Raw genomic sequence first — 26,955 nt, 5'->3', positions numbered from 1 at the left:
CATTTGCCACTTCTTTGCCCATTTTCCCAATCTATCGAAGTCTCTCTGCAGACTCTCTGTTTCCTCAACACTACCGGCCCCTCCACCTATCTTTGTATCATCAGCAAACTTCGCCACAAAGCCATCCATTCCATAATCCAAATCGTTGATGTACAACGTTAAAAGAAGCGGCCCCAACACGGACCCCTGTGGAACACCACTGGTAACCGACAGCCAACCAGAATAGGATCTCTTTATTCCCACTCTCTGTTTCCTGCCAATCAGCCAACGCTATATCCACAAGTGTAACTTTCCCGTAATTCCATGGGCTCTTATCTTGTTAAGCAGCCTCATGTGTGGCACCTTCTGAAAATCCAAATATACAACATTCACTGCATCTCCCTTGTCTAGACTACTTGTAATTTCCTCAAAAAATTGCCATAGGTTTGTCAGGCAGGATTTTCCTTTAAGGAAACCATGCTGAGTTCTGCCTATCTTGTCATATGCCTCCAGGTACTCCATAATCTCATCCTTGATAATCGACTCCCAACAACTTCCCAACCACCGATGTCGAGCTAACAGGTCTATAATTTCCTTTTTGCTTCCTTGCCCCCTTCTTTTTCAATCTTTTTATTAATTTCAAAATACAGAAACAGAACATAGCGATAATACAAATAGAAGGAGATGTAATGTTACACTTAAAAAAATTAATTGCAAAACCAAGTAGTGGAAATTAACAAAGCTCCCAAACATGTAGAACTAACCACGGATAATACCCCTTCTTAAATAGCGGAGAGACATTTGCAATCTCCCAGTCCTCTGGAACCATGTCAGAATCTATTGACTTTTGAAAGGTCATCGCTAAGGCCTCCGCAATCTCCACAGCTTCTTCCTTCAGAACGCGAGGGTGCAGGGAGAAATGGAAAAAAGTAGCACAGCTGGAAATCTGTCTAGAGCAGACCATCCTCAAAAACTGAGTTACCATGCAAGAAGGGGACTCATGCGGAAGGCCACCAAGACACCTAGGACAACTCTGGAGGAGTTACAAGCTTTAGTAGCTGAGATGGGAGAGACTACACATACAACAACGGTTGCCTGGGTGCTTCAGCAATCGCAGCTTTATGGAAAAATGGCAAGGAGAAAGCCACTATTGAAAGAAGTCACATGTAGGTACAGAGGAGATATCAGGGGTAAGTTTTTTGTTTACGCAGTGAGTGGTGACTGCATGGAATGGGCTGCCAGCGACAGTGGTGGAGGCAGATACATAGAACATAGAATAGTACAGCACAGTACAAGCCCTTCGGCCCACAATGTTGTGCCAACCCTCGACAGGGTCTTTTAAGAGACTCCTAGAAAGGTATATGGAGCTCAGAAAAATACAAGGCTCGGGTAACCCTAGGTAATTTCTAAGGTAGGGACATGTTCAGCACAGCTTTATGGGCCGAAGGGCCTGTATTGTGCTGTAGGTTTTCTATGCTCTATGTTCTATGAAATCTCGGCTAAAATTTGTCAAAAGGCATGCTGGACGAATGTTCGATGGTCTGATGAAACCAAAATTGAGCTTTTTTGGCCAACAAACTAAACGCTATGTTTGGTGCAGGCCAAACACCATACATCATCAAAAACACACCATTGCTACCATGTTGTGGGGATGCTCCACTGTAGCAAGCCCTGGAAAGCTTGTGAATGCAGCAAAATACGGGAAATCCTGAAGGAAAACTCGACGCAGTTTGCAAGAGAACTGTGACTTGGGAGAAGATATGTTTTCCAACAAAACAATGACCCCAAGCATAAAGCCAAAGCTACACAGAACTGGCTTAAAAACAACAAAATTAATGTCCTGGAGTAGCCAAGTCAGATTATAGACCTCAATCCAATTGAGAATTTGTGGCTGGTCTTCAAAAGGGCTGTTCACTCACAATCCCCGTGCAATCTGACAGAGCTTGAGCAGTTTTGTAAAGAATGGGGAAAAAATGCAGTGTCCAGATGTGCAAAGCTGATAAGAGTACTATCTACACATATTCAAGGCTGTAATTGCTGCCAAACATGTGTCTTCTAATTACTGAATGGAACAAGTGAATACTTGGGCAATCAGTTATTTTGTGTTTTATAGTTGTAATTAATTTAGATCACTTTGTAGAGACTCCTTTTCACTTTGACATGGAAAAGTCTTTTTCTGTTGATCCGCGTCAAAAAGTCAAATCAAATCCACTGTGATTCAATATTGTTAAACGATAAAACATGAAAACTTCTGGGGGGATGGGGGGGTGAGTACTTCTGACAGGCACTGTAAACCTGGTGGGAGCAATGGATGTTGGGAATAGTGGGTGGAGCACTTTGGAAGGGGTGGGGACAGGTGGCAGAGAAGGAGTGCTCGGGCGAGGAAGGGTGGCGCTGGTGCAGACCCACCCAGCCGTGAGACACCACGCAAGGTCATTTGCTTCCAAACAATTGGATTTTTTAAATCATAAAAAAAAAGTCTCTTTGGTGATTACTGCTCCCTCCTCTTTTTCCCAACCATGATTCCCCTTTCCCTGTCTCCTTTCCACTCTCAGTCTACATTAGAGACCCCTATCAGATTCAGGTTTATCATCACTCACATATCATGAAATTTGCTTATTTTTGTGGCAGCCGTACAGTGCAATACATAAAATTACTATAGTGCTATGCCAAAGTCTCAGACATCCTAGCTGTATATATGGGCCTAAGACTTTTACACAGGACTGTAATTACCTGAAATTGTTGACTTGTTTTCATTGGCTTCAGAATCTAGTGATACTTCTTCCAGTCCATCCCTTCCTGTAGAGCAGTCAGTTTTAGTAGAATTATCAGACTTTTTGAAAAAGCGGGATACTGACGACTGTGGCCATCTCTCTGTCAAAGATTTTTTTCTCCATATCTGGTTCACGATCAGGTCGAAGGGCGACCTTGACTGTTTGATACTTCCTGTCTTCTGATGTTTGGAATCTAAAAATACAAAATAATATTCCCAAGGAACAATACTGCAGATGTAGAAAATTGAAACTAAATAGAAATTGTTGCCAATATTTAGGTCAGCCAAGATCAGTAGAGAGAGAAACAGTTAACACCAAAATATTAAATCTGTTTCACTCACATGATACTACCAATCTTGCTGAGTAGGTCTAGTTTCCTCTACCTCTGGCAGACCATTCCATGTACCCACCACTTTCTGGGTAAAAAGGTACCCTTTGGGGGCCACTAAATTTAGTTTGTTTAATTATCATTCAACCATACATAAACCCCATGCATACAACCAAATGAAACGCCATTCCTCTGGTGTACAGCCATACACAATACAAGGCACATATAGCACATATGAGATAGCAAGTAAACATAAAGGTCACACAAAAAATATGTAGTTTAAGTCCCCAAGTGACATGTCCTGTAAATTGATGGTATATGGGTATTATTGGCAAGAACAAGAAATTCTCAGCAGTGTGCATGCACACAATCCAGTTTGTCATTCCACTGATCAAACACTGGACGGCAGCCCCAACAGGAGGGGGCCAGCTACACTGCTTCCAGCATCTCTCCTCCTGGACTGCTGCAACAGGCAAGCCTAGCAGCTTGAGGCCTAGAAATCGCTGCAATCAAGGCCATGCAGTTCACCTGTCATCAGTCTCTCCATGAATATGGGAAGCAGACATGCAGCATTTTAATTATCAATGTCTAACAGAATGTTGCAATCATAAGAGAAATCTCTAAGACAATCAATAAGCAACAGTGCATCCAGCACTGATTGTTGTGGGACACCCTAGTGACAGACCTCCAATCTTAAAACCTATGCTCTGTTACAGTGGTCCCCAACCACCGGGCCGCGGACTGGTACTGAGCCGCAAAGCATGCGCTACCGGGCCATGAGGAAACGATCTGATTTGGCGATACGAGTCAGCTGCACCTTTCCTCATTCCCTGTCACGCACTGTTGAATTTGAACGCACGCGAGGTCATTACCCACGCGTCATCCACGTCAGCGCGGGAAGGAGATCAACTCCTCGAGCTTGCAAATGACAGTGGGCTGAAAAGTATGTTTGACATAACATCTCTGCCAGCATTTTGGATCAAAGTCAAGGCTGAATATCCTGAGATAGCCACGAAAGCACTGAAAATGTTGCATCCATTTCCAACATCATATCCCTGCAATGAATGCAACGAAAACCAAGTTGCAGAATAGACTGGAAATAAGGAACCCCGTTCGAGTATCGCTGTCTCCCATCACCCCTCGATAGGACCGTGTTGTTGCAGGAAAACAAGCCCAGGGCTCCTACTGATTCAGCGATATTGGTGTGTTGCAATGATTTTATATGTTCATACGGGGAAAATATGTGCTGTGTGTTTAATATCCAAATGTTACTTAAAATGTTATGATGCTATTGAATTATAAGTGACTTATATAACCATATAACAATTACAGCACGGAAACAGGCCATCTTGGCCCTTCTAGTCCCTGCCGAACGCTACTCTCACCTATTCCCACCGACTTGCATTCAGCCCATAACCCTCCATTCCTTTCCTGTCCATATAGCTATCCAATTTTTCTTTAAATGATAATATCGAACCTGCTTCTACCACTTCTACTGGAAGTTCGTTCAACACTTACTTCAAGCTCCCCTGATAATTGACTTACCATTATATTCATGCGAGGAAAATATGCGGTGTGTGTTTAATATTAAATTCGTTAGATAACCCCTTTTAGAAACGAAATTGAGTGTATTAGCCACTTATCACCTATATTCCAGTCGTGATTAACACCACCCCCCCACCCCCGAGCAGAATCAGCGAAAACGATTTGCGGTGGAAAAAATATTGGCATGTACGCGCATGCGCACTGGTGCCCGTGCAAGGCTTCATGGTCAGGGTAGTCTTTCTCGGAGTAAACCCAACGTATTTGACTGCTACTCTTATCCGTCGGCAACCCGACACACCCGCACCCCGCCCGCCCTGGGTCGGCCAGTCCGCAAGAATATTGACAATATTAAACCGGTCTGCAGTGCAAAAACAGGTTGGGGACCCCTGCTCTATTAACACCCAGTCATTTCCAGTTTTGTATCCGATTGGTTAGCTCACGCTAAATCCAATGTCATCTCACTTTACAGACCAACCTACTACCCAGAATCTTGTCAAAAGGCCCCAAATAGTCACCTCTTGAAAAATAAGTTTTAAGTTTTTCACTTGCATAAAACCATCCTGACGAAATAGAGGGATAGCTCAAGCGAAGCGGCCAGTGCATGAGTGGGCCAGTGAAGGAGTGGAGCTTTGAGGCTTTGACTCGAGAGGCTTCGACGAGAAGAGGTGGAGGACAAGCTAGCTCGCAGTTAGTTTTTACAATGTCTCCTGAGACGGTGATGTGCCTCTCATGTGAGATGTGGCAGTCTTGGGGGAACGCCCCTCTCCCGCAGAGTCACATCTGCCAGAAGTGCATATGGCTGGGCGATCTGGAGGACCGTGTAAGGAATCTGGAGCAGCAGCTGGATGACCTTCCACTCATAAGGGAGAACGAGGCAGTCATAGATGAGAGCTACAGGGAGGTAGTCACACCTAGGCTGTCGGAAGCAGGTCGTTGGGTGACAGTCAGAGGGGGGAAAGCAAAGCTGAGCAGACAGGTAGTGCAGAGCACCCCTGTAGCCATTCCCCTGAATAATAAGTTTACCATCCTGGATACTGTTGGCGGGGACGACCGACCAGGCGTGAGTCACGGTGGCAGGGCCTCCGGCACTGAGTCTGACCCTGTGGTGCAGAAGGGTGGGACGGAGAAGAGGAGAGCTGTCGTCATTGGAGACTCTATAGTCAGGGGAGCAGACAGGAGATTTTGTGGACGTGAGAAGGACACCCGCATGGTTTGTTGCCACCCGGGTGCCAGGGTCCGGGATGTCTCTGACCGGGTGCACGACATCCTGGTACGAGAGGGAAAGCAACCAGAAGTCGTGATACATGTTGGCACCAACGACATAGGCAGGAAGAGGGATGAGGTCCTGAAGTGTGAGTTTTGGGAATTAGGCAGAAGGCTGAAGAACAGGACCTCAAGGGTGACTTCTCAGGATTGCTGCCAGTGCTACGTGACAGAGATGGTAAGAATTGGAGGAGATGGCTGTTGAATGCGTGGCTGAGGAGTTGGTGCAGGGAGCAGGGTTTTAGATTTTTAGATCATTGGGATCTCTTCTGGGGAAGGTGGGACCTGTACAGATTGGATGGGTTGCACCCGAACTTGAGGGGGAGCAATATCCTTGCAGGTAGGTTTGCTAGCATGGTTCGGGAGGGTTTAAACTAATTTGCGAGGGGGATGGGACCCAGAGCGACAGAACAGTGAACGAAGTACATGGAGTAAAGCCAGATCTAACATACAGAGAGGCTTTGAGGAAAGAGAAGCAGAATAAATGGTGTAAAGACAGTAAGGTAGAAGGGCTGAAATGTGTGTACCTCAATGGAAGAAGCATCAGGAACAAAGGTGATGAACTGAGAGCTTGGATACATACATGGAATTATGATGTAGTGGCCATTACAGAGACTTGGCTGGCACCAGGGCAGGAATGGATTCTCAATATTCCTGGATTTCGGTGCTTTAAAAGGGATAGAGAGGGTGGAAAAAGGGGAGGAGCGGTGGCATTACTGGTCAGGGATACTATCACAGCTACAGAAAGGGTGGGTAATGTAGCAGGATCCTCTTTTGAGTCAATATGGGTGGAAGTCAGGAACAGGAAGGGAGCAGTTACTCTATTGGGGGTATTCTATAGGCCCCCTGGTAGCAGCAGAGATACAGAGGAGCAGATTGGGAGGCAGATTTTGGAAAGGTGCGAAAATAACAGGGTTGTTATCATGGGTGACTTTAACTTCCCTAGTATTCCTTGGCACCTGATTAGTTCCAAGGGTTTAGATGGGGCAGAGTTTGTTAAGTGTGTCCAGGATGGATTCCTGTCACAGTATGTGGACAGGCCGACCAGGGGGAATGCCATACTAGATCTAGTACTAGATAATGAACCGGCTCAGGTCACAGATCTCTCAGTGGGTGAGCATCTGGGGGACAGTGACCACCGCTCCCTGGCCTTTATAATTATCATGGAAAAGGATAGAATCTAAGAGGACAGGAAAATTTTTAATTGGGGAAAGGCAAATTATGAGGCTATAAGGCTAGAACTTGCGGGTGTGAATTGGGATGATGTTTTTGCAGGGAAATGTACTACGGACATGTGGTCGACGTTTAGAGATCTCTTGCGGGATGTAAGGAATAAATTTGTCCCGGTGAGGAAGATAAAGAATGGTAGGGTGAAGGAACCATGGGTGACGAGTATGGTGGAAAATCTAGTCAAGTGGAAGAAGGCAGCATACGTGAGGTTTAGGAAGCAAGGATCAGATGGGTCTATTGAGGAATATAGGGAAGCAAGAAAGGAGCTTAAGAAGGAGCTGAGGAGAGCAAGAAGGGGGCATGAGAAGGCCTTGGCGAGTACGGTAAAGGAAAACCCCAAGGCATTCTTCAATTATGTGAAGAAAAAAAGGATGACAGGAGTGAAGGTAGGACCAATTAGAGATAAAGGAGGGAAGATGTGCGTGGAGGCTGTGGAAGTGAGCAAGGTCCTCAATGAATACTTCTCTTCGGTATTCACCAATGAGAGGGAACTTGATGATGGTGAGGACAATATGAGTGAGGTTGATGTTCTGGAGCATGTTCACATTAAGGGAGAGGTGGTGTTGGGAGTTGTTAAAATACATTAGGACAGATAAGACCCCGGGGCCTGACGGAATATTCCCCAGGCTGCTCCACGAGGCGAGAGAAGAGATTGCTGAGCCTCTGGCTAGGATCTTTATGTCCTCGTTGTCCACGGGAATGGTACCGGAGGGTTGGAGGGAGGCGAATGTTGTTCCCTTGTTCAAAAAAGGTAGTAGGGATAGTCCGGGTAATTATAGACCAGCGAGACTTACGTTTGTGGTGGAAAAGCTGATGGAAAAGATTCTTAGAGATAGGATCTATAGGCATTTAGAGAATCATGGTCTAATCAGCGACAGTCAGCATGGCTTTGTGAAGGGCAGATCGTGTCTAACAAGCCTGATAGAGTTCTTTGAGGAGGTGACCAGGCATATAGATGAGGGTAGTGCAGTGGATGTGATCTATATGGATTTTAGTGAGGCATTTGACAAGGTTCCACACAGTAGGCTTATTCAGAAAGTCAGAAGGCATGGGATCCAGGGAAGTTTGGCCAAGTGGATTCAGAATTGGCTTGCTTACAGAAGGCAGAGGGTGGTGGTGGAGAAAGTACATTCAGATTGGAGGATTGTGACTAGTGATGTCCCACAAGGATCTGTTCTGGGACCTCTACTTTTCATGATTTTTATTAACGACCTGGATGTGGGGGTAGAAGGGTGGGTTGGCAAGTTTGCAGACGACACAAAGGTTGGTGGTGTTGTAGATAGTGTAGAGGATTGTCAAAGATTGCAGAGAGACATTGATAGGATGCAGAAGTGGGCTGAGAAGTGGCAGATGGAGTTCAACCCGGAGAAGTCTGAGGTGGTACACTTTGGAAGGACAAACTCCAAGGCAGGGTACAAAGTAAATGGCAGGATACTTGGTAGCGTGGAGGAGCAGAGGGATCTCGGGATACATGTCCATAGATCCCTGAAAGTTGCCTCACAGGTGGATAGGGTAGTTCAGAAAGCTTATGGGGTGTTAGCTTTCATAAGTCGAGGGATAGAGTTTAAGAGTCGCGATGTAATGATGCAGCTCTATAAAACTCTGTTTAGGCCACACTTGGAGTACAATGTCCAGTTCTGGTCACCTCACTATAGGAAGGATGTGGAAGCATTGGAAAGGGTACAGAGGAGATTTACCAGGATGCTGCCTGGTTTAGAAAGTATGCATTATGATCAGAGATTAAGGGAGCTAGGGTTTTACTCTTTGGAGAGAAGGAGGATGAGAGGAGACATGATAGAGGTGTACAAGATATTAAGAGGAATAGATAGAGTGGATAGCCAGCGCCTCTTCCCCAGGGCACCACTGCTCAATACAAGAGGACAAGGTAAGGGGTGGGAAGTTCAAGGGCGATATTAGAGGAAGGTTTTTTACTCAGAGAGTGGTTGGTGCGTGGAATGCACTGCCTGAGTCAGTGGTGGAGGCAGATATACTAGTGAAGTTTAAGAGACTACTAGACAGGTAGATGGAGGAATCTAAGGTAGGGGCTTATATGGGAGGCAGGGTTTGAGGGTCAGGTGGGCACAACATTGAGGGCCGAAGGGCCTGTACTGTGCTGTACTATTCTATGTTCTATGTTCTAACCCCAAATCAGAGCTCGTCTTGCCAAACATCGAAATCTAGGTTTAATGGGAAAGGAAGATTTGAGGAGCAAATTTTCCATCACAGAGTAGTTGGTATCTGGAATGAGCTGCCAGTGGTGGTGGTGTCGGCTGAAACAATAGCATTTATCGTATACCTGAACAAGTTCAAGTTTATTGTCATCTGACTGTACAGAAATAAAACCAACTGAAACAATGTTCCTCTGAGCCACATTGCACTCACAAAATATAAGACCATAAGATACAGGAGCAGAATTCGGCCATTTGACCCATGGAGTCTGCTCCGCCAGTTCATCATGGCTGATCCGTTTCTCCTCTCAGCCTCAATCTCCTGCCTTTGCCACATATCCCTTCATGCCCTGACTAATCAAGAATCTATCAACCTCTGCCTTAAATATACATAAAGACCTGGCCTCCACAGCTGACTGTGGCAATGAATTCCACAGATTCACTACTCTTTGACTAAAAAAATTCTTTCTCATCTTCATTCTAAAAGGGTGCCCCTCTATTCTGAGGCTGTGTCCTCTGGTCCTAGACCCCCTCACTACCGGAAACATCCCCTCCACATCCACTCTATCGAGGCCTTTCAACATTCGATACCTTTCAATTAGGCAAGCCCTCATACATCAGAATTCCTCTGAGTGCAGGGCGGAGCATCAAATGCTCCTCAGGTAACAAGCCTTTTTTCTGACCCTCCTTTGAACCCTCTCCAACATCAGCACATCCTTTCTTCTGTAACACGCTGTAAGGTTTCACTGATAATGTAATGGTTTCTCTGTAGCAGCAATGTTTGAGTTACGACTAGAGATAACGGAGTTTAGAATGCTGTTGTTCTTTCTTGTGAGCCTGGAAGAGAGATTTTCACGGTCTTTTGCCGGGGAGAGATGAGGAGAGAAGACGCAAATGGGGAGAGTTGGTAGACCGCCGGATGGGGTGGACTTGGAGCGAGGGTCCAAAGGGCAGCGACGATCAGAGGAGGTTGATGGAGGACGATCAACTTATCAGCAAGCTCCAACATTGCGCAATAGACTGTTTCATAAGATTGGGCCCTTTTTCTTTTCTTTCGTTTTCTTTACTAATCATATAGTCAAAGTAAGAATTATAAAGCTTAATCGTTTAATCGCATATTGTGTACTGTTTGTTATTTCGGGGTACTGATTTATAACAGGAGACACATCGTGCAGCAACTACCCAAACGAGATTCCTTAAGTTTGGCCGGGCCAGGGACTATCACCTCCTATATTAAGCCGCTAGCCGAAGTGAGAGTTACACTTAGATTTTTTGTTTTTAGCGTGTCGCACCAGACAGTCAGCCATTCTTGTCTGGAACAATACCCGAGCTGGGATGACAGTGGAACAGCAATGGCAAGTGTTTCTGGGAATAATGCGGAAGGTGCAGAATCAGTTCATTCCAAAGAGGAAGAAAGATCCTAAGGGGAGTAAGGGGAGGCTGTGGCTGACAAGGGAAGTAATGGGCAGTATAAAAATAAAAGAGAAGTATAACATAGCAAAGACGGGTGGGAAACCGGAGGACTGGGAAACTTTTAAAGAGCAACAGAAGGTAGCTAAAAAGGCAATACATGGAGAAAAAATGAGGTATGAAGGTAAACTAGCCAAGAATATAAAGGACGATAGTAAAAGCTTCTTTAGGTATGTGAAAAGGAAAAAAATAGTTAAGACCAAAATTAGGCCCTTGAAGACAGAAACGGGTGAATTTATTATGGGGAACAAGGAAATGGCAGACAAGTTGAACAGGTACTTTGGATCTGTCTTCACTAGGGAAGACACAAACAATCTCCCAGATATAATAGTGGCCAAAGGACCTCGGGTAATGGATGAACTGAAGGAAATTTATATTAGGCAGGAAATGGTGTTGGATAGACTGTTGGGTCTGAAGGCTGATAAGTCCCCGGGACCTGATGGTCTGCATCCCAGGGTACTTAAGCAGGTGGCTCTAGAAATCGTGGACGCATTGGTAATCATTTTCCAATGTTCTATAGATTCAGGATCAGTTCCTGTGGATTGGAGGATGACTAGTGTTGTCCTTCTCTTCAAGAAGGGAGGAAGAGAGAAAACAGGGAATTATAGACCGGTTCGCCTGACGTCGGTGGTGGGAAAGATGCTGGAGTCAATTATAAAAGATGAAATTATGATACATCTGGATAGCAGAAACAGGATTGGTCCAAGTCAGCATGGATTTACGAAGGGAAAATCGTGCTTGACTAATCTTCTGGAATTTTTTGAGGATGTAACTATGAAAATGGACAAGGGAGAGCCAGTGGATGTAGTGTACCTGGACTTTCAGAAAGCCTTTGATAAAGTCCCACATAGGAGATTAGTGGGCAAAATTAGGGCACATGGTATTGGGGGCAGAGTACTGACATGGATTGAAAATTGGCTGGCTGACAGAAAACAAAGAGTAGTGATTAACGGGTCCCTTTCGGAATGGCAGGCGGTGACCAGTGGGGTACCGCAGCGTTCAGTACTGGGACCGCAGCTGTTTACAATATATATTAATGATTTAGATGAGGGAATTAAAAGTAACATTAGCAAATTTGCCAATGACACAAAGCTGGGTGGCAGAGTGAAATGTGAGGAGGATGTTATGAGAATGCAGAGTGATTTGGACAGTCTGGGTAAGTGGGCAGATGCAGTTTAATGTGGATAAATGTGAGGTTATCCACTTTGGTGGTAAGAACAGGAAGGCAGATTATTATCTAAATGGAGTCAAGTTAGGAAAAGGGGAAGTACAACGTGATCTGGGTGTTCTTGTACATCAGTCACTGAAAGCAAGCAAGCAAGTACAGCAGGCAGTGAAGAAAGCTAATGGCATGCTGGCCTTCATAACAAGGGGAATTGAGTATAAGAGCAAACAGGTCCTTCTGCTGCTGTACAGGGCCCTGGTGAGACCACACCTGGAGTACTGTGTGCAGTTTTGGTCTCCAAATTTGAGGAAGGACATTCTTGCTATTGAGGGAGTGCAGCGTAGGTTCAGAAGGTTAACTCCGGGATGGTGGGACTGTCACATGTTGAAAGATTGGAGCAACTGGGCTTGTATACTCCAGAATTTAGAAGGCTGAGAGGGGATCTTATTGAAACATATAAGATTATTAAGGGATTGGACACGCTGGAGGCAGGAAGCATGTTCCCTCTGATGGGTGAGTCCAGAACCAGAGGCCACAGTTTAAGAATAAGGGGTAAGCCATTTAGAATGGAGTTGAGGAAAAACTTTTTCACCGAGAGAGTGGTGGATATATGGAATGCTCTGCCCCAGAAGGCAGTGGAGGCCAAGTCTCTGGATGCTTTCAAGAAAGAGATGGATCGAGTTCTTAAAGATAGTGGAATCAAAGGTTATGAGGATAAGACAGGAACTGGATGCTGATTGTGGATGATCAGCCATGATCACAGTGAATGGTGGTGCTGGCTCGAAGAGCCGAATGGCCTAATCCTGCACCTATTGTCTATTGGCGCATGGTGTCAGGATTGGTCTCCTTTCGGATTAACCAGGTCACCATATAATGTTCCTGACTCAACCCTTTTTTTTTTACGAGGCCGAATGGCTTGCTCGACGCTGAAGCCGGCACGGATGGAAAGCGTGCTCAGGGTCTGGCCCGACTTGGATTTGAACTCGGGAGCCTTCGCTCCGGAGTCCGGTGCTGATGCCATTGCAGCACCAGCCGGCCACTTAGATCAAGGGTCCAAAATTGCTCACAATACTCCAAGTAAGGCCTCACCAGTGCTTTATAAAGCCTCAACGTTACATACTTGCTTTTATATTCTACTCTTCTTGAAATGAATGCTAACATTTCATTTGCCTTCCTCACCGACTCAACCTGCATATCAACCTTGAGGACTCCCAAGTCCGTTTGCTCCTCAGATTTTTGAATTTTCTCCGCCTTTAGAAAATAGTCTACCTTTTTATTTCTTCTACCAAAGTGCATGACCATACACTTCCTGACACTGTATTCCATCTGTCACTTCTTTGCCCATTTTCCTAATCTGTCTAGGTCCTTCTGCAGCCTCTCTACTTCCTCAATACTACATACCCCTCCACCCATCTGCATCACCCGCAAACACTGTCACAAAACCATCAATTCCATCATCCAAGTAATTGACATATATCATAAAAAGAAACAATCCCAACACAGACTTCTCACTCCAGCAGTGTGCGGTACCCACCTGCTTCAAGCAGGCTTCAATCATACTGCTGCCCAAGAACAGTGTTTTCTAAATGACTATCACCCAGTGGCACTTACATCCACAGTGATAAAATGTCTTGAGAAGCTGGTCATAGTCATAGTCATACTTTATTGATCCCAGGGGAAAATTGGTTTTCGTTACAGTTGCACCATAAATAATAAATAGAAATAGAACCATAAACAGTTAAATAGTAATATGTAAATGTAACATTCCGTTATATTGGCTCGTGTATGTCTAGGGGAAATCCAGCCCAGCACCCGCCTCAACACTCCCCACAGGGTTGGTGGCTGCCCGAATCAATCACATCATCAATCATCAGCCAGCACACCCAGTAAATTTTAACAAATACACTTTATAGATATTACTAATTCTATGACATTAATATACATTTGATACAGAGAGGAAAGTAATGAAAAAAAAAGGCGCCAACACTTATCAAAGTCCAAAGTCCAAGTTCTTCGCGCACTACCATTGGAGCTCAATTCGACTTCAGACGACCACCCGAATTCCGTCGACTCACGGCTCGGGACCACCCTTAGTGATCGACCGGAGCCTCTCCGCACATCCGCGGTCTTCCTCGTCTCTCCTCCGACTCCCCGCCAAAACTCAGTCCACAGTCATATCATACAGCATGGTATCCAAAAACAAAACGATACATAACCACCCATTGGCTGATAGAGCCCTGCTATCTCAATTTAAAGTAAAACAAACTGCTAGCGCAAACTCTCTTCAGCGTTAAAGCACAACAAAGCCGCATTCCCCAGATTAACATAACAAAGTCGCCATTTTAAATGTAACAAAAGAAAGACCCCGTATATAAATTATGCCAGTAAATTATGAAATAAATCCAGGACCAGCCTATCGGCACAGGGTGTCTGACCCCCCCAAGGGAGGAGTTGTAAAGTTTGATGGCCACAGGCAGGAATGACTTCCTATGACGCTCTGTGCTGCATCTTGGAGGAATGAGTCTCTGGCTGAATGTACTCCTGTGCCCACCCAGTACATTATGTAGTGGATGGGAGACATTGACCAAGATGGCATGCAACTTAGACAGCATCTTCTTTTCAGACACCACCGTCAGAGAGTCCAGTTCCATCCCCACAACATCACTGGCCTTACGAATAAGTTTGCTGATTCTGTTGATGTCTGCTACCCTCAGCCTGCTGCGCCAGCACACAACAGCAAAAATGATAGCGCTGGCCACTACAGACTTGTAGAACATCCTCAGCGTCGTCCGGCAGATGTTAAAGGACCTCAGTCTCCTCAGGAAATAGAGACGGCTCTGACCCTTCTTGTAGACAACCTCAGTGTTCTTTGACCAGTCCAGTTTATTGTCAATACGTATCCCCAGGTATTTGTAATCCTCCACCATGTCCACACTGACCCCCTGGATGGAAACAGGGGTCACCGGTGCCTTAGCTCTCCTCAGGTCTACCACCAGCTCCTTAGACTTTTCCACATTAAGCTGCAGATAATTCTGCTCACACCATGTGACAAAGTTTCCTACAGTAGCCCTGTACCCGGCCTCATCTCCCTTGCTGATGCATCCAACTATGGCAGAGTCATCAGAAAACTTCTGAAGATGACAAGACTCTGCACAGTAGTTGAAGTCCGAGGTGTAAATGGTGAAGAGAAAGGGAGGCAAGACAGTCCCCTGTGGAGCCCCAGTGCTGCTGATCACTCTGTCGGACACACAGTGTTGCAAGCACATGTACTGTGGTCTGCCAGTCAGGTGATCAAGAATCCATGACACCAGGGAAGCATCCACCTGCATCGCTGTCAGCTTCTCCCCCAGCAGAGCACGGCGGATGGTGTTGAACACACTGGAGAAGTCAAAAAACATGACCCTCACAGTGCTCGCTGGCTTGTCCAGGTGGGTGTAGACACGGTTCAGCAGGTAGACGATGGCATCCCCAACTTCTAGTTGGGGCTGGTAGGCGAACTGGAGGGGATCTAAGTGTGGCCTGACCATAGGCCGCGGCAGCTCCAGAAGAAGTCTCTCCAGGGTCTTCATGATGTGGGAGGTCAATGCCACCGGTCTGTAGTCATTGAGGCTGCCGGGGCGCGGCGGCTTCGGCACAGGGACAAGGCAGGACATGTTCCACAGTACAAGAACCCTCACCCGGAGCCTCAGGCTCAGGTTGAATACATGGCGAAGTACTCCAATTAGCTGAGAGGCACAGGCTTTGAGCACCCTGGTACTGACACCATTCGGTCCTGCAGCCTTGCCTGGGTTGAGACGTTTCAGCTGTCTTCTCACCTGTTCAGCCGTGAAGCCCACTGTGGTGGTTTTGTGTGGGGAGGGGTATAGTCATGAGAGCAGGGTGGGGGACTGTGAGGAGGGGTAGGAGGGGAGAGTGGAACATGTGTTGATTGGGGGCCGACAACAGATGGCTCATGTGGGGGATGGGCAGGGGTCACAATGTCAAATCTGTTAAAGAACAGGTTAAGTTCTTTGGCCCTGTCCACACTGCCCTCAGCTCCTCTGCTGCGAGTTTGCCAGAACCCAGTGATGGTCCTCATCCCCCTCCAGACCTCTCTCATGTTGTTCTGCTGGAGTTTCCACTCAAGCTTCCTCCTGTACCTGTCTTTAGCCTCCCTGATCCCGGCTTTCAGGTCCCTCTGTATTGCCCTCAGTTCCTCCCTATTTCCATCTCTAAACGCCTTCTTTTTAGCGTTCAGGATGTCCTTTGTCACCCATGGCTTATTATTTGAATAACAAAGGACAGGTCTTGTCGGAACATTGCAGTCCACACAGAAGTTGAAGTAATCCGTGATGCATTCTGTGAGCCCATCAATATCCTCTCCATGTGGCTCACAGAGTGCCTGCCAGTCTGTCACCTCAAAACAACCCTGGAGCGCCTCATAAGCCTCCTCCGACCATTTCCTCACCGTCCTCGAGGTTGCAGGTTTACTCTTCACCAGAGGCACGGTTTTAGATGCACCAGGTTGTGATCTGACCTTCCCTGTGGGGGGAGGGGAGAGGAACCGTACCCTTAACGTTAGCATACATCAAATCCAGAGTCCTCTCCCCTCTGGTTGTACGGGAAGTTGGGCAGTGTTCTAGCTATGGTAACCTGGTTGAAGTCACCCGAGATGGTAATGAGGGCAGTCGGGTGCTGGGTTTGTAATCTGGCTATGATGGTGTAAATGATGTTACACGCCGACGTCGGGTTGGCAGAGGGAGGGATGTACACAACAACCACAATTGCATGCAAGATTTCCCTTGGCAAATAATATGAATCGGAGTCCAACAGCAAAAAGTTCAATATCCAGGCTACAGACCCGTTCCTTGATCGTAATATGCCCAGGATTGCACCATCTGTTATTTACCAGAACCGCCAGCCCCCCTCCTTTGAGCTTACCGCTCTCAGTGCAATTCCGGTCAGCTCGAACGGTCTGGAAGCCCTCTATGGAAACGCTTTGATCGGGTATGTCCTCGTGCAGCCACGTCTCAGTAAAGCACATGACACTGCTCTCCCGAAATGTTCTCCGAGTCCTGACAAGCCCCGTCAGTTCATCCATTTTATTCCCCAGCGATCTCACATTTCCCATGATGAGAGAGGGGAGACACGGCTTATAACTTCTCTTCTCCATAAGCCTTCGTTGTCTCAACCCGGTCCTCTTCCCTCGCCTTTTTGATCCCCCTCTGCATCCTCTGTGTGTTTTCCTCCAGATTTCAGCCGGGATGTCTGCTGCCCTGTTCGCTAAACCAGCAGGCATGAGCATAATTAATTGTTCCCTGGAATAAACAATGCGGCCATCCTGCTGCCACACTAACGAGACGTGTCCGAATGACATGTCGAAGCTTATCAGCTCCTGTCTGAATGGCAAACTGGATCCACTCCAATTTGCCTACCGAAGCAACAGGTCTACAGCAGATGCTATCTTGTTGGCTCTTCACACAACCCTGGAACACCTGGACAGCAAAGATGCATAAATCAGGACGCTCTTTATCAATTACAGCTCCGTATTTAACCACTCCACGTGATATCAATAAATGGCTGAAAGCACTGGATACTGCGAAGGCTATGGGCCCAAACTAAATCCTAGCAATAGCCCTGAAGACTTGTGCTCTAGATCTTGCAGCACCACTAGCCAGACTGTTCCATTACAGCTGCAACACCGGCATCTACCCAGTAACGTGGAAAATTGCCTAGGTATGTTCCGTACACAAGTAACAGGACAAGTCCAACCCAACCAATTACCACCGTATCAGCCTACTCTCAATCATCAGCAAAGTAATGGAAGGGGTCATCAACAGTGCTATCATCCAGCACCTACTCGGCAATAATCTGCTTCTAGATGCCCAGTCAAGACCACTCAGCTCCTGACCTCATCACCTCCTTGGTCCAAACATGCACTAAAGAGCTAAATACCAGAGGTGAGGTGAGAGTGATAGCACTTGACACCAAGGCACCATTTGACCGAGTATGGCATCAAGGTGCTCTAGATAAAATGGAGTCAAACGGAATTAGGGGGGAAACCCTCTGCTGGTTGGAGTCATACCTGACACAAAGGAAATGGTTGTGGTGGTTGGAGGTCAATCATCTCATCCTCAGGACATCAATGCAGGAGTTCCTTAGGCAGTGTCCTTGGACCAACCATCTTCAGCTGCTTCATCAATGATCTTCCTTCCATCATAAGGTGAGAAGTGGGGATGTTCAGAGATGACTGCACAATGTTCTGTACCATTCATGAGTCCTCAGATAGCGAAGCAGTTCATACCCAAATGCAGCAGGACCTGGACAATATCCAGGCTTGGGATGACAAGTGGCAAGTAACATTAGAGCCATACAAGAGCCAGGCAGTGACCATCTCCACTAAGAGAGGCTCTAACCATCATCCTTTGTCATTTAGTGACATCACCTTCGCTGAATCCCCTACTATCAACATCCTAGGGTTACAATTGATAGGAAACTGAACTGGTCCAGCCAAATAAACATCATGGCTGCCAGAGCAGGTTAAAGGCTAGGAATCCTGCAGTGTGTAACTTACCTGCTGACTCCCCAAAGTCTGTCCACCATCTACAAGGCTCAGATCAGGAATGTAATGCCTTGCCTGGATGAGTGCAGCTCCATCAATACTCAAGAAGCTAGACACTATCCAGTACAAGGCAGCCACTTGATTGATACCCCTTCCACAAACATCTAATCCTTCCACCATCAATGAATAGTTGCAGCAGTGTGTACTATCTACAAGATGTACTGCAACAACACACAAAGTTCCTGAGGCAGCACCTTCCAGACCCACGACCACTACCACCTGGAAGGACGAGAACAGCAGATACCTGGAAACACCACCACTTAGAATTCCCCCTTCAAGTAATTCATCAAGCTGACTTGGAAACATATCGCCATTCCTTTATTGTCACTGGGTCAAGATCATGGAATTCCCTCCTTAACAGTACTGTGGGTGTACCCACACCTCAGGGACTGCAGTGGTTCAAGAAGGCAGTTCATCACCACCTCTCAAAGGCAACCAGAGATGGGCAATAAATGTTGGCTTGGCTGGTGATGCCCACATCCCATAAATGAATAAATTTAAAAAACATATCATCCCCTCAAAACTATTCAGCAAACTCCAAGACTTGGGCCTCAATACCCCCTTGTGCAATTGGTTCCTGGATCTCCTCACTTGTAGACCCCAGTCAGTTCGGGTTGGCAAAAACATCTCCTCCACAATCTCCATCAGCAAAGAAGCACTGCAGGGATGTGCACTTAGCCTCCCGCTCTCCTCAATTTACAACTATGACTGTGTACAGCTCCAACACCACATATAAGTTTGCTGATGACACCATTGTTGTGGGCTGTATCAAAGAGGGTGAAGAGTCAAAATACAGGAGAGAGACTGAAAACTTTGCTGAGTGGTGTAATAACAACAACCTCTCAATCAATGTCAGTAAGACCAATGAACTGATTGTAGACTTCAGTCGTGGGAAACCAGAGGTCCATGAGACAGTTATCGTCAAGAGGATCAGAGGTGGAGAGGATCAGTAACTTTAAATTCCTGGGTGTCACTATCCCAGAGGACCTGTCCTGGACCCATCATGCAAATATTGCCAAGAAAGCACAACAGCGCCTCTACTTCCTCAGTAGTCTGTGGAGCTTTGACATGTCATCGAAAATCTTGGCAAACTTCTGAAGATGCGTAGGGGAAAGTGTGCTGGGTGGTTGCATCATGACCTGATATGGGAACACAAATGCCTTTGAGTGGAAAATCCCACAAAAGATAGTAGATTTGGCCCTGTACATCACAGGTAAAACCCTCCCAACATCAACATGAAACGTTGCCATAGAAAAGCAGCATCCATCACCACAGATCCTCACCACTCAAGTAGAAGGTACAAGTGCCTCAGGAGTCGGTTCATGAACAGTTACTACTCCTCAACCATCAGGCTCTTGAATGTGCGTACCATTCGGAATAAGGTGGACGAACTCATGGCGCAATTACAGATTGGTTAGTATGATATTCTGCGCATCACTGAATCGTGGCAGAAAGTAGGCCATATTTGGGAGCTTAACATCAAAGCATATACTTTGTTTTGAAAGGACAGGCAGGAAGGCATAGGCGGTGGTGTGGCTCTGCTGGTAAGAGATGGAATGACATTTTTAGAAAGAAGTGACATAGGGTAAGAGAATGTTGAATCTTTGTGGGTGGAGTTAAGAAACTGCAAGGGTAAAAACCATGGTTGACATGGTAAGTTAAGGACTCCATAAAAGCCTGAATGCGCATGTAAGGTAGTTAAAGTGAGTGGCCAGTGCGTCAGAGGTCCGTGAGTGTCAGGGAGGAGTGAGTACCATTACTATTACAAAGGAAGAAGTGTTTGGGAAACTCAAAGGTCTTAAGGTGGTTAAGTCTCCTGGACCAAATGGACAACATGTCAGAGTCCTGAGAGAGGTTGCTGAAAAGATAACCGATGCATTGGTCATGATCTCTCAAGGATTACTTGATTCTGACCTGGTCCCGGAGGACCGGAAGATTGCAAATATTACTCCCTCTTTAAGAAGGAAAGAAGGCAAAAGAAAGGAAATTATCGGCATGTTAGCCTGATCTCAGTGATTGGGGGAGTATTGAAGTCTATTATTAAGGATGAGGTTTCTGTGTATTTGGAGACTAATGACAAAATAAGTCAAAATCAGCATGGTTTCTGTGAAGGGAAATCGTGCCTGACAAATCTGGTAAAATTATTTGAGGAAGTAACAAGCAGGGTAGACAAAGGAAAGGCAATGGATGTCATTTACTTGGATTTTCAGAAGGCATTTGATAAGGTGCCTCACATGAGGTTGCTTAACAAGATAAAATCCTATGGTGCTACATGAAAGATACTGGTTTGAATAGAGGCAGAAGGCAGAGAGTGGGATTAAAAGGGGCTCTTTCTGGTTGGCTGCCAGTGACTGGTGGTGTTCTTCAGGTGTCAGTACTAGTCTTTCTATTTTTCACAATACTTGTCAACAATTTGCATAACGGAATTGATGGCTTTGTGGCAAAGTTTGCAGATGATAGTGCAGAATATTATCGAAATGCGGAGAGATTCAATCATCAGAGGTGCAGAGGGACTTTGGAGTCCTCGTACAAGACTCCCAGAAGGTTAATTTACAGGTTGACTCTGTGGTAAAGAAGGGAAATGTAATGTTGGCATTTATTTCAATGGGAATAGAATACAAAAGCAAGGAGATAGTCCTGAGCCTTTACAAGACACTCGTTTGGTTGCATTTGGAGCATTCTCAAGTTTTGGGCCCCATATCTCGGAAAGGATGTGTTGTCATTGGAGAGAGTCCAGAGCTGGTTCACGAGGATGATTCTGGAAATCAAGGGGGTTTAGAAGAATGTGGGGGGGGGGTGCGGGGGAACCTGATCGAAACCTCCCGAATGTTGAAAGGACGAATTTCCCAAATATTGATTGACATCTTCTGAGAGCAAGGGGTTTAGACAATAGACAATAGACAATAGGTGCAGAAGTAGACCATCCGGCCCCTCGAGCCTGCACCACCATTCTGAGATCATGGCTGATCATCTACTATCAATACCCGGTTCCTGCCTTGTCCCCATAACCCTTGATTCCCCTATCTAGCTCCTTCTTGAAAGCATCCAGAGAATTGGCCTCCACTGCCTTCTGAGGCAGCGCGTGCCACACCTCCACAACTCTCTGGGAGAAGTTGTTCCTCCTCAACTCTGTCCAAAATGACCTATCCCTTATTCTTAAACCATGCCCTCTGGTACTGGTCTCTCTCAGCATCTGGAACATATTTCCTGCCTCTATCTTGTCCAATCCCTTAATAATCTTATATGTCTCAATCAGATCCCCCCTCAATCTCTTTAATTCCAGAGTATACAAGCCCAGTCACTCTAACCTCTCTGCATAAGACAGTCCAGACATCCCAGGAATTAACCTAGTGAACCTACGCTGCACCTCCTCCACAGCCAGGATGTCCTTCCTTAACCCTGGAGACCAAAACTGCACACAATACTCCAGGTGTGGTCTCACCAGGGCCCTGTACAAATGCAAAAGGATTTCCTTGCTCCTGTACTCAATTCCCTTTGTAATAAAGGCCAACATTCCATTAGCCTTCTTCACTGCCTGCTGCACTTGCTCATTCACCTTCAGAGACTGATGAACAAGTACTCCTAGATCTTTTTGTATTTCTCCCTTACCTAACTCCACACAGTTCAGATAATAATCTGCCTTCCTGTTCTTGCTCCCAAAGTGAATAACCTCACACTTATTCACTTTAAACGCCATCTGCCAAGTTTCTGCCCACTCACCCAGCCTATCCGTCACCTTGAATTCTCCTAGCATCCTCATCATGTCACACTGCCACCCAGCTTAGTATCATCAGCAAACTTGCTGATGTTATTCACAATGCCTTCCTCTAAATCATTGAAGTAAATCGTAAACAGCTGTGGTCCCAATACCGAGCCCTGTGGCACCCCACTAGTCACCAGCTGCCATTCCGAGAAACATCACTGCTACCCTTTGCTTTCTATCTGCCAACCAGTTTTCTATCCATGTCAATATCCTCCCCCCATGCCATGAGCTCTGATTTTACCCACCAATCTCCTATGTGGTACCTAATCAAATGCCTTCTGAAAGTCAAAGTACACCACATCCACTGGATCTCCCGCGTCTATCTTCCTGGTTACATCCTCGAAAAACTCCAATAGGTTAGTCAAGCATGATTTGCCCTTGGTAAATCCATGCTGGCTCGGCCCAATCCTATCACTGCTATCAAGATATGCCGCTATTTCATCTTTAATAATGGACTCTAGCATCTTCCCCACTGCTGATGTTAGGCTAACAGGGTGATAATTCTCTGTTTTCTCCCTCCCTCCGTTCTTAAAAAGTGGAATAACATTAGCCATTCGCCAATCCTCAGGAACTGATCCTGAATCTAAGGAACATTGGAAAACGATCTCCAATGCATCCGCAATTTCCAGAGCCACCTACTTTAGTACCCTAGGATGCAGACCATCTGGACCTGGGGATTTGTTAGCCTTCAGTCCCATCAGTCTACTCATCACCGTTTCCTTCCAAATGCCAATCTGTTTCAGTTCCTCTGTTACCCTATGTCCTTGGCCCATCCATACATCTGGGAGATTGCTTGTGTCTTTCCTAGTGAAGACAGATCCAAAGTACTTATTAAATTTGTCTGCCATTTCTCTGTTTCCCATAACAATTTCTCCCAATTCATTCTTCAAGGGCCCAACATTGTTCTTAGCTATCTTCTTTCTCTTCACATACCTAAAAAAACTTTTGCTATCCTCCTTTATATTCCTAGCTAGCTTGTATTCATACCTCATTTTTTCTCCCCGTATAGCCTTTTTAGTTAAGTTCTGTTGCTCCTTAAAAATTTCCCAATCATCCGTCTTCCCATTCACCTTAGCTCTGTTATACTTCTTTTTTAATGCTATGCTATCTCTGACTTCCTTTGTCAACCACTGTGGCCACTTTCCCCCCTTTTAATCCTTCCTTCTCCGGGGGATGAACTGATTTTGCACCTTGCACATTATTCCCAAGAATACTTGCCATTGCTGTTCCACTGTCTTTTCTGCTAGGATATCCGACCAGTCAACTTTGGCCAGCTCCTCCCTCATGGCTCCATAGTCTCCTTTGTTCAACTGCAATACTGACACTTCTGATCTGCCCTTATCCCTCTCAACTTGCAGATGAAAACTTATCATATTACGGTCACTACCTCCTAATGGCTCCTTTACTTCAAGATCACTTATCAAATCCTGTTCATTGCACAACACTAAATCCAGAATAGCCTTATCCCTGGTCGGCTCTCGTAAGCCTTATCCCTGGTCGGCTCTCGTACAAGCTGCTCCAAAAATGCATCCCATAGGCACTCTACAAACTCCCTATCCTGGGGTCCAGTACCAACCTGATTTTCCCAGTTCACCTGCATGTTGAAATCCCCCATAACTACTGCGACATTTCCTTTGCCACATGCCATTGTTAACTCCCTATTCAACTTGCACCCAATATCCATGCTATTGTTTGGGGGCCTGTAGATAACACCTATTAGGGTCTTTTTGCCCTTACTGTTCCTCAATTCTATCCACACTGACTCTACTTCTCCTGATTCTATGTCCCCCCTTGCAAGGGACTGAATCTCATTCCTCACCAACAGGGCCACCCCACCCCCTCTGCCCACCTTTCTGTCCCTTCGATAGCACGTATACCCTTGTACATTCAATTCCCAGGTCTGATCCCCCTGCAGCCATGTCTCCGTTATCCCAACAACATCATAGTTACCCATTCGCACCTGAGCTTCAAGATCATCCACCTTATTTCTGACACTTCGCGCATTCAGATATAGAATTTTTAACCCATTTCTCCTCTCTCTGTTTAAATCGCTACCTATTGTGCATAACCCAGCTCCCCGAACTCTCACCGGGCTAAACGCCCCTTGAATTTGTTGTCCTTCTTAAATTTACTTACTCTTTCTGCACATTTAACTCCATGCTCCATCAGACCATCCCTCTGCACATGTATCCTCCTTATCACTCGTTCCGCCTCACCTTTCTCTACTTCACACTTAATATTCCGGAACCGTGTAGTCCCCACCTGTCCTTTATACTTCATCTCGCTATCCTCTCTCACATTCTGAATCCCTGCCCCCTGCAAATTTAGTTTAAACCCCCCCAAGCAGCACTAGCAAACTTTCCTGCAAGAATGTTAGTACCCCTCCAGTTCAGGTGTAAACCGTCCCGTCGGAACAGATCCCACCTTCCCTGGAACAAAGCCCAATTATCTAAAAACCTGAAGCCCTCCCTCCTGCACCATCCTCTCAGCCACGTATTGATCTGTATAATCCTTCTGTTCCACGCCTCACTTGCACGTGGCATAGTTAGCAATCTTGAGATTGTTACCCTGGAGGTCCTGCCTTTCAGCTTCGCACCTAACTCACTACGCAGGACCCCCTCACTCTTCCTACCCACGTCGTTGGTCCCTACATGGACCACAACATCTGGATTCTTGCCCTCCCTCTCGAGAATAACCTGCACCCGATCTGAGATGTCCCGGACCCCGGCACCAGGGAGGCAACATACCACCCGAGACTCCCGATCTCCCCCACAAAATCTCCTATCTGCCCCCCTGACTATAGAATCCCCTATCACTACCGCTGTCCTCTCTTCCTTCCTCCCCTTCTGAGTCCAGGGTCCAACCTCAGTGCCAGAGACAGGATCACTGCAACTTGTTCCTGGTAGGTCATCCCCACCAACAGTATCCAAAACGGTATACTTATTGTTGATGGGAATGGCCACAGGGGTGCTCTGCTCTCTCTGCCTGCTCCCCCTCGATCTCCTGACAGTCACCCAGTTGCCTACCTCCCATATTTTCGGTGTGACTATCTCCCGATAACTCTTATCTATCTCTGTCTCTGCCTCCCGAATGATCCGTAGTTCATCCAGCTCCAGCTCCAATTCCCTAACTTGCTCTGATAGGAGCTGCAGCTGGATGCACCTTCTGCAGGTGTGGTCATCAGGGACAACTGCGTTGACCCTGACCTCCCACATACTGCATACGGAGCACACCACTGCTCTAACTATCTCCCCCATTACCTGATCCCAGAATAATCAGAATAAATGAAAAAGTACCTACCGACCTTACCTTTTTCCCTCAGCAAGCACGTACTCAGGCTCACTGATTACCTCTCACTGAAGACCCCCTTACACCAAAGCCCAGCACTCTGCTCCCGCGCACTCTACTGCCCGCACCGACGCTGCCCGCGCCTGAAAATGGGCCTCTTTTTAAACTCCACGCTCGCCACTGACGTCACCCGCGCCTGCGCAGTTTTACCTTCCTCCTCAGATAGGGTGGAGATTGTTAGGTGTGTTTAGGAAGGTTTCCTGACACAATATGTAGACAAGTCTACAAGAGAAGAGGCTGTACTTGATCTGGTATTGGGAAATGAACCTGGTCAGATATCAGGTCTCTCAATGGGAGAGCATGTTGAATCTTTGTAGGTGGAGTTAAGAAACTGCAAGGGTAAAGGTTATAGTGATCACAATCTCCAGCACCATCACACTGAGCATGGGGGCCCCCCAGGGCTGTGTGCTCAGTCCACTGCTGTTCACTCTGCTGACCCACGACTGTGCTGCAACACACAGCTCAAACCACATCATCAAGTTCGCCGATGACACGACCGTGGTGGGTCTCATCAGCAAAAATGATGAGTCAGCATACAGACAGGAGGTGCAGCAGCTAACAGACTGGTGCAGAGCCAACAACCTGTCTCTAAATGTAAACAAAAGAAATGGTTGTTGACTTCAGGAGGACACGGAGCGACCACTTTCCGCTGAACATTGACGACTCCTCCGCAGAGATCGTTAAGAGCACCAAATTTCTTGGTGTTCACCTGCCAGAGAATCTCACCTGGTCCCTCAACACCAGCTCCATAGCAAAGAAAGCCCAGCAGCGTCTCTACTTTCTGCGAAAGCTGAGAAAAGTCCATCTCCCATCCCCCATCCTCACCACATTCTACAGAGGTTGTATTGAGAGCATCCTGAGCAGCTGCATCACTGCCTATTTCGGAAATTGCACCATCTCGGATCACAAGACCCTGCAGCGGATAGTGAAGTCAGCTGAGAAGATCATTGGGATCTCTCTTCCCACCATCACAGACATTTACACCACGCGTTGCATCGGCAAAGCAAACAGCATTATGAAGGACCCCACGCACCCCTCGTGTAAACTCCTCTCCCTCCTGCCATCTGGAAAAAGGCACCGAAGCATTCAGGCTCTCACAACCAGACTATGTAACAGTTTCTTCCCCCAAGCCATCAGTCTCCTCAATACCCAGAGCCTGGACTGACACCAACATACTGCCCTCTACTGTGCCTACTGTCTTGTTTATTATTTATTATTATTTATTGTAGTGCCTGCACTGTTTTATGCACTTTATGCAGTCCTGGATAGGTCTGTAGTCGAATGTAGTTTTTATGTTTTTTCTTATGTAGTTCAGTGTAGT

General features: G+C 46.4%; 1 protein-coding gene across 6 annotated transcripts in view; it reads right to left on the bottom strand.

The window, feature by feature from the left end:
• Positions 1-26,955, bottom strand: part of lrrc31 (leucine rich repeat containing 31) — a 202,708-nt gene that overhangs the window by 134,553 nt on the left and 41,200 nt on the right. For all 6 annotated transcript variants that reach the window (XM_063045216.1, XM_063045214.1, XM_063045220.1 and 3 more), the window contains one exon: positions 2,713-2,946. In XM_063045216.1, the coding sequence (XP_062901286.1) occupies positions 2,713-2,946 (234 nt within the window). The remainder of the gene's footprint in view (positions 1-2,712; positions 2,947-26,955) is intronic.

The sequence above is a fragment of the Mobula hypostoma genome, chromosome 4 (genome assembly GCF_963921235.1).
Source record: "Mobula hypostoma chromosome 4, sMobHyp1.1, whole genome shotgun sequence".
Classification (NCBI taxonomy): Eukaryota; Metazoa; Chordata; class Chondrichthyes; order Myliobatiformes; family Myliobatidae; genus Mobula; species Mobula hypostoma.
This window is presented reverse-complemented; position numbering and strand designations above follow the sequence as displayed.